This window comes from Melospiza georgiana, chromosome 1, assembly GCF_028018845.1.
Source record: "Melospiza georgiana isolate bMelGeo1 chromosome 1, bMelGeo1.pri, whole genome shotgun sequence".
NCBI lineage: Eukaryota > Metazoa > Chordata > Aves > Passeriformes > Passerellidae > Melospiza > Melospiza georgiana.
In genome coordinates, this window is record NC_080430.1 from 50,507,572 (window position 1) to 50,521,332 (window position 13,761).

Sequence of the window (13,761 nt, forward strand, 5' to 3'; positions counted from 1 at the left end):
ATGACAAATATCTTTGCTTTCTTTAATTCTCTTTGGTCTCAGGTATTTCAGAGCTTTCAGCTGTCTCTTTTTAAGGGCTGCAAAGTCCATTTGCTCTGTGGTACTCTTACTGCTGTACTCAAGTACAGCTGTGAGTGGGCCCAGGTGACATGTCCCTGTCCCTAGATGTTACAAAATGTTAGCTATGAGGTTTGTGGCAAATTATTCTGCAATTCTTCTGGGAAAATATCACTTCATGTACTGCAAAATATCACTGGACTATGGATTAATAAAACACATGATATGGACAACCCTCAGGACAAGACAAATTAAATTGTCACAGTATTGGCTGCAACCACAATGAGAAATTCTTCTAAATAGGTAAATATTTATTTGGCTGATTACTTTTTCTACCTTTCTTGCAAGCAAAACAAAAATTTGTATTTCTTAGACAGTCTTCATAACTAGAACTGAATTTCATTTAAACATGCAAATGGATTTAACTGAACACATGAACTTTGCTATGATGACACTCAACATCTTTAGTACTAATAATGTTGGTTTTGATGCATGCAACACACACACACACTCACACACACACACACACAAATAAATTGGTTTATGGTTTGCTGTTGTTTTTTTTAATCCTTTCCCAGAAATTTGGTACTTTGGATCTTTCTTCAAAATTGGAATAAAAGCACAGTCTAAAATTTTGGAATTTTCTCTGGAATGGAAACCTTGTTTACCACAAGGTGAAACAGCAGCTGTTGCATACATTGAAGAAAGAATACAAAGGGGAGTGCTTAGTAAATGCACTGGGAATATAAAACAGGAGCTTGGCAAAGGACTGGGGTCTACACTATCTCCTGTGAGAAAAATTATACTAGATTTTTGACAGTAATATATGGTCATGGAAGGAAATTCAAATTGATTCATAGGCAAAGTTTTTCAAAAACTATGAATCATATCTGTAAAGTTCATGGAGAAAATGAAATTAATCAGGATGGTAGGAATACACCCGTTCAGTTTCCCAAAAGGCTGTGTCACTCAGTCACACTCTAATAAAGGCTATTGCCTGCTCAGATGAAGTTTCATTTATACTAATATTTAGAAATGGCTCACACTTTAGAGACTGACATTTCTAGAAGCACTCAAATTCAGAATATGAGGAAGATGGGTGCAAGAAAAATAATATTTGTTATTTTTTGTCATCAGTTGTAAGAGCCCATTACAAAAAAGTTTATTGAACATAGATGAGACACAAACACAGACTGACCTGTGATTGGTCAAACACCATAAATAACAAGCAACAAATATATGATGTGAATGCTTCTGCATCATGTCTGTCTTACAGGCTGAGTTATAGTACTGTTTATTGTGAATGGGTTTTATATTATTTATGCTTCACACAAATATTACTTGTTTTAAATTAAATCAGACAACCATTGTTTACCGCACCTATTAGAAGAGAACTGCCTTAAAACACAGCAGACAAATGAAACGTGTGTCAATTGCAGAGTCTGAAGTTTTGAAGTGTGATTTAGAAGGGTCTTAAACAGTTGCTCTGCCTTTGCTAGTAAATTTCACCTCCTGAAATATAAAATAGACTGAAGCAAGACTACAATTTTCCTCAGTGCATTCCAATTTTGAGTGTGTGTGCAGTGGAAATTCACACATGAAACTGATTTACTCTATCAGTAGATGATCAGACTGGAGGATGTACACCCCTCATCATCACTCAGCGTGGAAACCAGAGACTGCAACAAAAAACTCCCAATGTTTTTCATGGAAACATCTAGTCCTGATACAGTTAGCATCTGGTCAAACTTTGTACACCTACAGCCAGAGATTACAGTGATGAGTTTTGCCATCATTTATAGAAGCACAGTAATGATAATGATGCTGACAAGAGCGCCCAAGAGAAGCACAGATGTGGAGAGATATTATTATGCAATCTGTATTACTGCTCATCTACATAAACTTAGTTGAATAATCCAAGTTGCCACATTTACCATAAATTAAAGAAGAATATTGATATTATAAATGAAAAGGTAAGTCACTATATGTGTATTCTCATAGACAAAATTTCTCAGATCACATGCTTTAATAGCAAAAGGTCTTTTGAGCAGACAGCCATAATTTCCCATGGAGTGTCTCCAAAGTTACCCCTTTCCAACTGAGCTTCTACCCAGGAGCAAGCAGAAGGAAACCAGAGAACTCACGATCTCCTTGGCAGCGCACGGGACCCACGGACACCTTGGCTTCAGACCCAGGCCGGTCCAGGTCTCCAACCACCACCTGGCTGACTGGTAGGTGCTCTTTGTAGGACAACATCCCACTGTCTTTCCTCCTGAATTACAGAGACACAAAAGGAAAGCAACTGTGAAGCCTATGGAATTATTTTCCTTGATCTAAGCACCAAACAAACAGGTATGCAACAATTGCACGCAACTCAAACCTCATTTTAGTTAGCAAGACCACAAAAATTCAATTTATAGTCATGTCTTTGAGCTCCTCATTTCAACTGCAGCAAGTAACCCAGTGCTTTTTTCATGCTTAGACCAAATCACTGTGCACAGTTGCAATATTTTTCCTTTATTATTTCAAGAGATGAACCCAACTGGCATAGAGTGTTCTTTCTTCCAAATAGAAAATGAAATAAGCAATATTTAATGGGGTACTTTGTCTCTCAGCTGGTTTGCCTCTGTGGGGTTTTTTGGTTGCAATATTTTTTTTGTTGGCTTGTATTCTTTGTTTTGTTCTGTTTGTGTTTTTATTTGTTTTTTCTATATAAACACACACATAAAAGGCAAATTTATGAACACAGGAAAAAATGCCCTATATATAGTGTTAAGATTATAAATTTTTGACAGAAAAGAAAGAAAGAGGAAACAAATTCATCTATTTCTCTCTCTTTTCCCCCTCTTTCTTTTTGGCTTTATCCTGCCATGTAATTGGGTATCTAAAGCAAGGAACTTTTTGATCTAAAAAAAAAATCAATTCCTTTGTTCAAAAATATCACAGGATTAAGGATGAATTCAGTATCTAGAAAAGTTAACTGAACTGCACAATATGACTATAACTGAGAACTTGTAATGATTTCAGGAAAATGAAAGCCTTTTTCATCTCTAACTTGGATGAGTCCAAGATCCTACTCATTATGTTGCTAATAACTGGGCAGCGCAGCAGGGATCTGCACGATCTCTGGTAATGTTCAGAGTCTTACAGCAGGACAGCACTGTTTTCCTGTAGCATCTCCAGTCATCACCCTTATTTGGTCCATCTGAAGAGATGGAAACCGAAACATTTTTTTAAAAAGGAGCACAACTGAATTAGTTAAGAAAATAGCCATCACATTTTCGAACAACAGCTCACTGGAACTAAGTCTGTTCTCTGTGATGAAGAGAGTAATTAGAGGTTTAATTAGTAGAGTTTTCCAAAGAGCAGGTGACTGTTTTACTTAACGTGTGTGTTCTTCCCCTTCAGACAACTTGCTCCTTTGTGTAATGTGACTCTTTGAGTTGCTGAGATCATTAGCCCTCTTTGGATGGACACAGCTGCAGCAGGTGCTCTGTCGGTGAGGCTGCTACAGGACATTGATAGAAAGGGAGGAAAATGGAGAGCAGGAACCCTGGCAGGCTGCTCCTGCACATTGTGATCATCCCCAGATCGCCATGCCCTTTACAAAGCATCCTTTTCATCAATTTGGAGACAAGCAGTATAAGAAAAGAAAGATTAAAGGACTTTCCATTTAAGAAAGAAAAAAGTGAATAACAAAGGCAGGTATGTAGACCTAATCTTTGTCACTGCTAAAGACTGCATCCTTGGGACCCACTCTCTTCTAATAGAGGATAAATGTAGGTCATCACTTTACTCTTTATGAGGTTTTCCTCTGAGACTGGCTTTCTCTCCTGATTTTTTCTCTTTCAAAGAACATTTTAAAGTTGGACATATCCATTTAAAATAAAGAATTCTTCGAAGAGTGGTAAAAGAAAACTATTGGCATTTCTCTTCTTTCTTTCTTTCTTTCTTTCTTTCTTTCTTTCTTTCTTTCTTTCTTTCTTTCTTTCTTTCTTTCTTTCTTTCTTTCTTTCTTTCTTTCTTTCTTTCTTTCTTTCTTTCTTTCTTTCTTTCTCTCTTTCTCTCTTTCTCTCTTTCTCTCTCTCTCTCTCTCTCTCTCTCTCTCTCTCTCTCTTTCTCTCTTTCTCTCTCTCTCTCTCTCTCTCTCTCTCTCTCTTTCTCTCTTTCTCTCTTTCTTTCTCTCTTTCTCTCTTTCTTCTTTCTCTCCTCTTTCACAAAACCAGCTAATATTTCAGCTCCAAATCAGGATGTGAGAGGGCAGCAGTTTTCCTGTCACCAATAGCTTTCACTTTCTTTGAAGGAAATAGAAAGGAGCAGTAACAATTTTCTCCCTCTTTATTGATAATTTTTACTCCTTTTAATATTTTATTTATGCACTTGGAGTTTAAAGTGTTGCCATGACAATAATTGTTAGAGTTTTTTTCAGAAAGAGCCTTATTTTCTGGCCATCACTTACTTGTGTCATCATTGTAGCATTTTCCCTCATAATGAAACTACTGAGGACTGGGAGTGTTGAACTAAGAGTTGAGAGAGGTGAATTGCCTTTTCACCAGCAGAACCTGGGTAGTTCTTTCCCTCTTAACAAAAATGGGATAATGATGATTTTTGGGCCACTCATGTGCAAATAAGACAAATAGACTCAGAGACTGAATGGCTGTGTTATGCTTTTCTAACATACTTGTATTTCCTCTGGACTAATACTAATCAGTGCTGACAAAATCAAAAAAGTTTTAAACTCAAGAATGATTATTATGCTTGACTTTGTACAACACACTTAGAAATAATCACAGCTCGAACACTCAATTCCTGCAAGTGATAATGCTTCTTCTGACGGTATTTAAAGACTTTGCACATTAATAGGGTGGAGAAAGTCTCTGAAGTTTTTCCTCACCAAAGAAAATCCCCTCAAGAGAATAAAGATTGAATTCAGAGAGTGTCATATTCCTATTAATAGCCAAATGGGAGATGAATGAATCTGATCAAATCCTGTAATTATTACCAGGAGATATTGATGAAATCTCAGTGTAATTTTCTATTCCTAATTTCTTTTCCTATATATAACAGTCTGCAAAGTGCTTCAGGGTGCCTTTGAATGAAAGTAGCAGATATTAGTGTGAGATTTATCATTGTTTTGATTATGATCATCTACTTACTCTTTATAAGCATTCAGTAGTATGTAAAAAAGAAATGCATTTTATATGTATCAGTAAATGACATATTCAAAGTAATGATAAGATCCTGTATCATTATTAATTTGTTTATATAATGATTTAATGCAACCAGACTACTGCTACTGGAGTAATTCATTTTCTCTGATTTTGTTAGACATCACTTAATTACCAGCCCAGCCATACAAAATAAAACAAGTAAGAATGTACTACAGGTAGGAATGGACTCCGTTTTAAAAGATATGGTTTCATGACTTGAGGAACTGAAGTTATTTTGATAATACAAATAAAACACCTACTGGACTGAAAATGAAGTGTTAAGCACATATAATTTGGTGATTAGTAGTGGTTTGAAGAATGCAAACTCCAAAGTATGACAATTTCAAAGGTATATAATTTTCCACCTCTCACAAGACCTAGGTTTTACTATGTGAGCACCTCTGTATAAATCCCTGCATTTCCATAATCTGAGGGAGGTATAAAGCAGTTTAGTCCACTAAGGATCTGCAAACCAGTGCCTGTAAAAACATTGTGAAGGGCACAGGCATACTAAATGCTGGTATTTTCTCTCATCCAAAGATATCTGGCAAGAATTTTATTTATATTAAAACTACTAAGCAGAATGAATATTACAGAGAATTTAATGAACAATGCAACTTTGGCAGCAAATGTAATAATCTGGAAGTGAGCTACTTGGAAATAAACAAGATATAATTAACAAAAACTAGGGCAAACAAAAACTAGGATTGAAGCAAAACTCATGAAAAAATTTTGATAAAATTTAGCTAACTTTTTAATAGTCATGTTATGGAGCATTAAAGCCACACTTTTGGATTCACCCTACACCCAGGGCTCTGCCCTTTGGAATTATAAACTGCAGACCATACACTCTAGGACAAAAGTTTTTATTTGCTGTTGGGTTTTGCTGTTTTCAGGTATCCTTACAGCTCTTTTGTCCCTTTCCCACGTCTTGTCACGTCAGATGCCCTTATATGTTAAGTTGGAGCTAATGACTCACACTTGATTTGTCTGACAAGGGGTATTATGGAAAATTCCTCATTACTGTACAGGGTCATAAAAACTGACAGAAGGTCATAACTCAATTTAAGATTTTTCAATACTCTGGCATTGGACAGGATAAGATCCTTGGAAATACGTGTCTCCTAAAAGCAAAAGAAGGAGGGACTTTTACAGTTAAGACTGATCTTAAGGCAATTAAGCTTTTCTAGCATGCATAAAATATTTTTACTTTTGAGGCCACTCACCTCCTGAAAGGCTAAACAATTTGATCAAAGATCATCTAATCCCAGCCCCCAAATTACTGACATGAATCCCTACTTTGACTTGAATTATGCTAAAGACATGAGGCTGATGGTGCAGCATTCACAAGTAATCCTGGTTTAGAAATTACAAAGGATTGAGTTGACTATATCAAATTAATTTAAGGGGAGATACACTGACAAATTGGTCAGAAATATGTCTCATTTAAAAAAATCCATCAGGAAGGAGACTGAGAGAGTTGACACTGGTTCTACAGATTCTCTTGCCTGAAAGGACTTCTTGACTTTCCTTTCAAATGGGAATTTGTGAGAAACTGAATAACCACAGAGAAAGGTGAATAATAGAGAGAGAAAATGGGGCTCTGCTTTCATTTGAACAATATGGAATCAGTTTCCAGTGAAAATCTTCCTGTTCTCAGTATTTGCTCATATTCCAAAAGACCATTTGAGACAGAAAGTTTCTTCAAGCAGAGCGGCACCTCTTAAAATCTTAATTTCTTTAGTGCTATTTTAAAGCAATAAAGGAAATTTATGGATTCTCTTCTTTTGAGGTCCAGCAACTCTTCTGACTTGACTTTGAATTTTTCTTATTTCTATACTGAGATATTTTTAGAAGGAAATCTAGGAATTCTACCATGCTCTAACTGATCTTTGCATCTGTCAACAATTTAATCAATTTTATGTTGGGGTTTCAATTTTTTTAAATCAAGTCAGGGAACATATGTGGCATTTCCTTTAGAAGAAATGCTAAATTGGGATGTCCCTTTCACCTTGGGTAATTACAGAGACAAGATTACTTGGGATTCAGCTGAAGCCAAGAAAAGAAACTTCTGTGAATGTCGAGCTGGAAATGGATGATATGGGAATTTTTAAAGGAAAAATTGACATTGGAAAGGGCAATACATTGCTCAAATATTTTTTTTCCTGTTAGTTCAATCTCATTTGGCATTTTAAAATCAGTATTATTTGTTCTCAAAATATTTCAAAATCAGAAAATTATTTTAAAAAAGAGTAGTTTATGAAAATATTAAAAGTATCCCACAATTAACAATGTCCCAAATGTTTTCTACTCATTCTAAAGTTTTAAATGCTTTGTTTTATGACAGAAATGAGAAAACTCTCCTCTGAACAGGTCTAATCAATTGAAGAACAATAAAATAATGCCCCATTCAGCTACTCAACATGCCCCAGGAAGTGAAAGTCTTTCTTTATATATCACTTTGACAAAGAGAAACCTACATTTCTTCCATGATCCCCTCACAGATGCTGAACTTTTATATGGAACAGCAGGCTACTGCAGCTCTGAAGGAAAAAATAATAAAGAACTCTACTATTTTCACTTGTTTAAAAACTACCTAATTTAAAACACCAAGAATTTTAATTACACTTCTCTATATCTGAATGCATTACAGTGATGGTAATATTTTGATGTGTGGACACTGGAATATTTTAAATATTTTTAATATTTTTAATATTTTTAATATCTACACTACTCAAAGTACTGTTGGAAGCTCTGTGCAGATAAATGATGAATTCTTTGCTGCATCTATTCTACTAACCACAAGTCTTTGGATCACATCCTATCAAACTATCAGACCAAACGTACTTCTGGCAGGATTTTTAGGGCACAAGGATCTGTATTGGAAGAAATATTAAAAATCTCAGAGCAGCAGCTCAGAGGCTTCATTTCTCTGAGTTCTTGACAACTTTGACAGTTTTATTTTGTATGACTGAAAGAGCTAAATAAAAATAATTGACTATGGCATGACAAAATAACAGATGGCTATAGTTAATGCTGACTTCAGCCCCTATATGCCAGTTGAGTTCAATACTGTACTGAAGTGCATAACTTTGTGTTGAATTTGGTCCAGAAAACTGAAAGAAGTATGGGACTTACTGCATCCAGAAAATGATCCACTAAAACCCAATTGCATGAGCATCCACCACTACTCCTACCCTCCCACTGGCACTTCCTGCAGTGTTCATCCTCACAGGGCTTCTATACATACACCTCGTACAGAAGTGAAACAAACCTATGGCAGGCCCGTTGGGAATATATGGATGCTGTGACTTAGCTCGTGTCTTGAGTTGCTTGTATAACTTTGACATAAAATATTCTGAGAAAAGGTTTATACTGATCACACCCTGGCATGAAGTGCTTGATTAGATAACCTCACAAAATCTCCATATGTATGGTAAGAGTGACCAAAGGAGGGCATTGAAGCAGGTCAGGTGTCTGGAGCACAAGTCCTGTGAGGAGCAGCTGAAGGAGCTGGGTTTGTTTAGCCTGGAGAAGACTCAGGAGAGACTTTATCACTCTCTACAACTACCTGACAGTAGGCTGTAGAAAACTGGAGATTGGCACATTCTCCCAAGTAACAAGGACAAGGGGAAATGGCCTCCAGTTACAACAAAAGAGGCTTAGATTGGAAAAAAATCTCAGATTTTTCTGTTTGGGTGTGACAGAAAATTTAAGTTACTTGCTAGACGCCACATAGAAAAAAGCATACCAGCACCCCTCTTCTAAATAATAATCTAAATAGCCAATAAAAAGACAAAATATAGGAGAAGTAATATCACATATTCTTAAAATTCCATGTTACTATTTGACTATTTATTTCCTTTCTGTAAAGGCCCCTACCACATCTGTACTGATTTTTAAGAAAACTTAGGTATTTGAGCCTATTTTTCAGTAAGGTTTCTCCATTCTACCTGACCTCAAAGTTTAATTGTGCCAACCACAACATCTTATTTTCTGTATCTATAATCAGTTCACATTCCTTAAATACTGTATTTCAAGGGTATTGCACATAATCTGTGGCCCCATAAAAGATCTCAGTTTCAGTCCTTAGAGGCAAATATCACATTGTACTTTTTAATTTTGTCCCCAGTCTCAGCCCCAGAAGATTGTTTCCCATTTTACTTTCATGAGCGAGTGGAAGAAGGCAAATCCCCAGCAATGATTCTTCTTTCAAAGTGGCACTTACCCCATCAGGACAGATGATCAGTTTTATTTAACCTTTCTTACATAGCACACAGCTTGTACATCTGTAGCTCTTTTCTCCTCACAAGGATTTCTTAACCTACTGCTGTTGGAAGCTGTAGGTGCAGCGATCCTACAAATTGTTAGTTTTTCTTTCTACTTATCTAATAAGTAGAGAAGTTGTTTCTAACTGAAAACCAATTAGTAAAAGTAATCTAAAAATGAATTCTGCTTCAGGACTGTGATTTTTTGATGTTGTTGTAATAATTTGTTAGACCTATGAAAGGTAAACCCTTTAAATGATCCAGTGAGTAGATGGGGAATAAACAGCTATTTAAAACATGCCAAAGTCAAATGCAAGAATAAATTTGTAACAACTGTCACTAAACAAACACTCTACCAAAATGAATCCTTAAAAGATTATCTACAAATTGTGCTATAAACAAAATGAATGATGTTTCTGTGTCTACTGAGGAAGGAAAGTGGGGTCTATTATCATGAAAGCACTCTAGTTAGAAGAAGAATTAAATATCCCACTACAAAACATTTTAAATGAACACACTTTCATCAGAAATAATTATCTGAAACTGAATGCTCCAAGATATTCAAGCACATTTAAAGCAATGGTGCAGCACAGAGGTAATTAACAGATGTCTGTATTCATGATGTAAACACTTTGCTATCAAACACAAGCAAAACTAGGATACTTTCCCTCTGCTAGTAAACATGCACATATATCTCTTAGAATTGATTTAATTTCAATTAGATTCCATTTTTAGTGCTTTTGCTAAAAAGATGGATGACCTTGGTTTCAAGTGATATGCAAATTTATCCGTAGGTTAATTTCTTCCTTACCTTTTTGTGTTTTTGTGATATCATTACCTCTTGTCTGTGGGTGTGCATATCTCCACACACAGTGGCGTAACTGGAGAAATGAGAAAGGGTACTACACAAGGTACTTACTGAAGTTTTAAAAAAATTGTAATTCCTGCAATGTGTTCAGCTGTGTCAGCTCCAGAGGCAGCTGGGTTCTGCGGGACTGTACACAGAGATTCTCTCACTGCATTTACACAAAGCATTATGAGAAAACTGAGTGACAGAGATTAGGATTTGAGCCACAGAAAAGTCATGGTATGCCACACTCTGTGTTAAATATTAGGCCAAATGCAGATGCCCTTGTTTAGAAAAATCTGTTTTGCTGCACTGACTGTAGAATGTCAAGCATTTGTTTAGCATTTTGTTGATCACACTTATACAGGATTAGTGACCTATTCATTAGCCAGATTGCTCCACTTTGTTGCTCTGGTGGGTTTCCATTATCCTTTCTGTCAGCCTTTGAGCTCAACTTTCCTTACATTACATGTCATCACTTTTTTTCTCAACAAAAGACTGGCACAAACTTAGCAGAACTCACCATTCATTTCCTAACACAATTCCATCCAAGCTCAGCCTGTCTCTTCCTAGCACAATACTGGATGAACTCCCCCAAGAATTTTTCTACCAATTCTGCTGTGACAGCGCTCACTGCATGGACTGAAATGGCTCTGGGCCACATGTTTCTAACAACATGTGACAATATGGTCATGAATAAGGGAGGATGATGATGAAGTGAGTGAGATTCCCCCTCCCTCTATCTCTAAGAATGGAGCTTTTCAGGACTCTAAGCAATTCTGGGTAGATTTTACAGGGAAGCTGACCCTGAAGCAATCAAGTTGTGCTTCTCTGGTATTTCAGACTGTGACATTTTTTACCAGCGTAAGGTGAAGACAGAAATTAAAATAAAATATAATATAGGTAAAGAAGCCTAAGGCTCACAGTATTCACAGAGGGTGCACTGAGAGCCTTGCACATGCTGAGGTGCATTTCAGTGGCTGAGTATATGTTAATTTGCCAGCTGCTGATGCATCTTTCCTCACAGCTTAAATGTAGCTTACTGCAGATGCTTCTTACCTTAAGACAAACCTATGAGACAAATGTTGTCTCATGGACATAGGGATGCCAAGAAATCTATCAGGTCTACCTACAGCAAAGACTATGCATGCAATGAAAGAGAGGTTGCACCTCTCTGCTACAGCAAGCAGCCACATCATCTAATGTCCTGCAGAATCTAAACATGTTTGTACTAGTTTAATCCAAGAGGGAGCCAATTATCTTTACAGTAGCATCTGTGGTTTTAGGTTTTGGTTTTGTGAGCAAACCAGTCCAACATAGAGATGGTTTTGCTATTGATCAGCAGTGCTTACAGGGTCAAGGCCTTTCCTGCTTCTCACATCATCATGTGGAGGAGGAAGGTGAGATATTTGGGATGATGGCATTTGTCTTCCCAAGCACTCTTTACACATGATGGAGCCCTGCTTTCCTGGGGATAACTGAAGACCTGCTTGCCCATGGGAAGTGGTGAATGAATTCCTTACTTACTTTGCTTTGCTCAAGCTTGCAGCTTTTGCTTTATCTGGTAAACTGTCTCTAGTGCAATCCAAAAGATTTTGGACTTTCTCTCGTTCATCCCAATGAGGGGCTCTGAGCAAACTGCTGTGTGGAGCTTAACAGCTTGCTTAGGAAGAATTTGTCTGTTCTTCCCCAATACTCTTATCTAAAAGCTATTCCAGAATGACATTCTTCATTGAAAATATTACATGGTGAACAGTACTTGCAGCATCCATTTATAGACCTGTTTTCCATGTCTATGTTAAATCTTTTCCTGAATCTGTGTCTGCTTGCTCAGCCTCCTTTGGCAGCCAGTTCCAGGAGTTCACTAATGCAAAGTAGTACATTTTCCCCTTTGTTTAAATCAGGTCTCATCCCAGATAGCAGATTGGTGCCAGCTTTTGCTGTGTTTTAGCTCTGCTTGTGAGCACTGTGTAACAGTGTACTACTGCATGTGAACTTCCCTTTGTTTCTTTTCCTTTGGCAAAAGACAAGAAGTGGTTCCATATGTATGTAACAATACCCCTGTTCCTTCTAAGGAAGGGCACAAAGGGCACAAACTCAAGGGTACAAAACAGAAATGGGGTCAGCAAGGAAATTATGTTCACATTATCTAACAAAACACCCAGTCATGGAATGGTTGGGATGGGAAGGGGCTTCCAGGGAACATCTAGTCTGACCCCCTTCTTAGCATTCCAGAAAGGTGTGAGTTAATAGTTTTAAAATATGTTTTTCTAAAAAAAAATATTATTATTTACAAAAAATAATAATCTGCTTTAAGATTATAGAGGAGTCACTGATAACAAAGCAACAAAGCTTGGAAGTTTGCTGACACATTCTTCAGCTGTATCAGTATAATTAATACTGAATTTACATGATTTTTTCAAGATCATGAGGAATTTGGAACCATTAATATATCAAAAGTGGAAACTGAAATTGGCTAAGAATCATGAGGAGGTAGGTCCTACAAGTGTTCAAGTAAATCACTGGAAAATTCTCAAAAAAGCTGAATAAGTACGAATGTTAAGTAAAAGCAGGTTGAGCCTTTTTGCCTTCATTGTACAACTAAATGAAAGTTATAACTAGAGATATAATCATCAGTATGTCCATTTCCCCCTACAAACCTGAACTATTTCAGTCACACATTATGTTTGTCACCTATAAATAAGTGCTCCATATAAAAAATCTCTCAGAAGACTGAATCAGCATAAATATTGTATGTAGTAAAAGACAAGATTGGCACATGCATTCAGAAAACACACAACTTATTCAGCAACTGAAGCTGAACTACTACTGTGATAATGAAAGCAAAAAGAAAATCATGTTTTGCCTACATATTGGTTCCTTATAATATATATTTCATCATGTTTTGTAGATGGCAAGAGCAAAACTAACATTGAGTCAGAGAAGAAACAGACCCTGAATTTTACAAACTGCAGCTTGTTCAGACTGCCTACCTGTGGAAAGTGAACCCACTCAAAATTCACCACAAAAGCATTGAATTTGTCTAGGAAACAAGACCAGCTGGCAGAAAGAGAAGAAAGTGTTTCCAGATGTTATTCTTTCTCCTGTTTACTGAGGGTTTTTTTTTGTTTGTTTGTTTGAAGGTTTTGTGTATTTTTTTTTGTGTGGAGATTTTTTGCCTATTGTTTTGTTCCATCCCAACAAATAAATATATTTTGAATCAAAGAATTTTCTTAACTTGTCTCAGTATCTCTTTCAAAATACTGAAAATTAAAAAAAACAAGGACTTTATAACCAATTGTAAGATTGTTGCATCATTTTGCAACTAAATGAGGTCCCCCTAAATTTCAGGAAATCTACATAAGCCAGAAACAGCGCA

The 13,761-nt window shown here is 36.5% G+C and overlaps 1 protein-coding gene across 1 annotated transcript in view; it reads right to left on the reverse strand.

The window, feature by feature from the left end:
* Positions 1–13,761, reverse strand: part of CNTNAP2 (contactin associated protein 2) — a 1,020,353-nt gene that overhangs the window by 166,527 nt on the left and 840,065 nt on the right. The window contains exon 15 of the mRNA XM_058040331.1: positions 2,202–2,329. Within this exon, the coding sequence (XP_057896314.1) occupies positions 2,202–2,329 (128 nt within the window). The remainder of the gene's footprint in view (positions 1–2,201; positions 2,330–13,761) is intronic.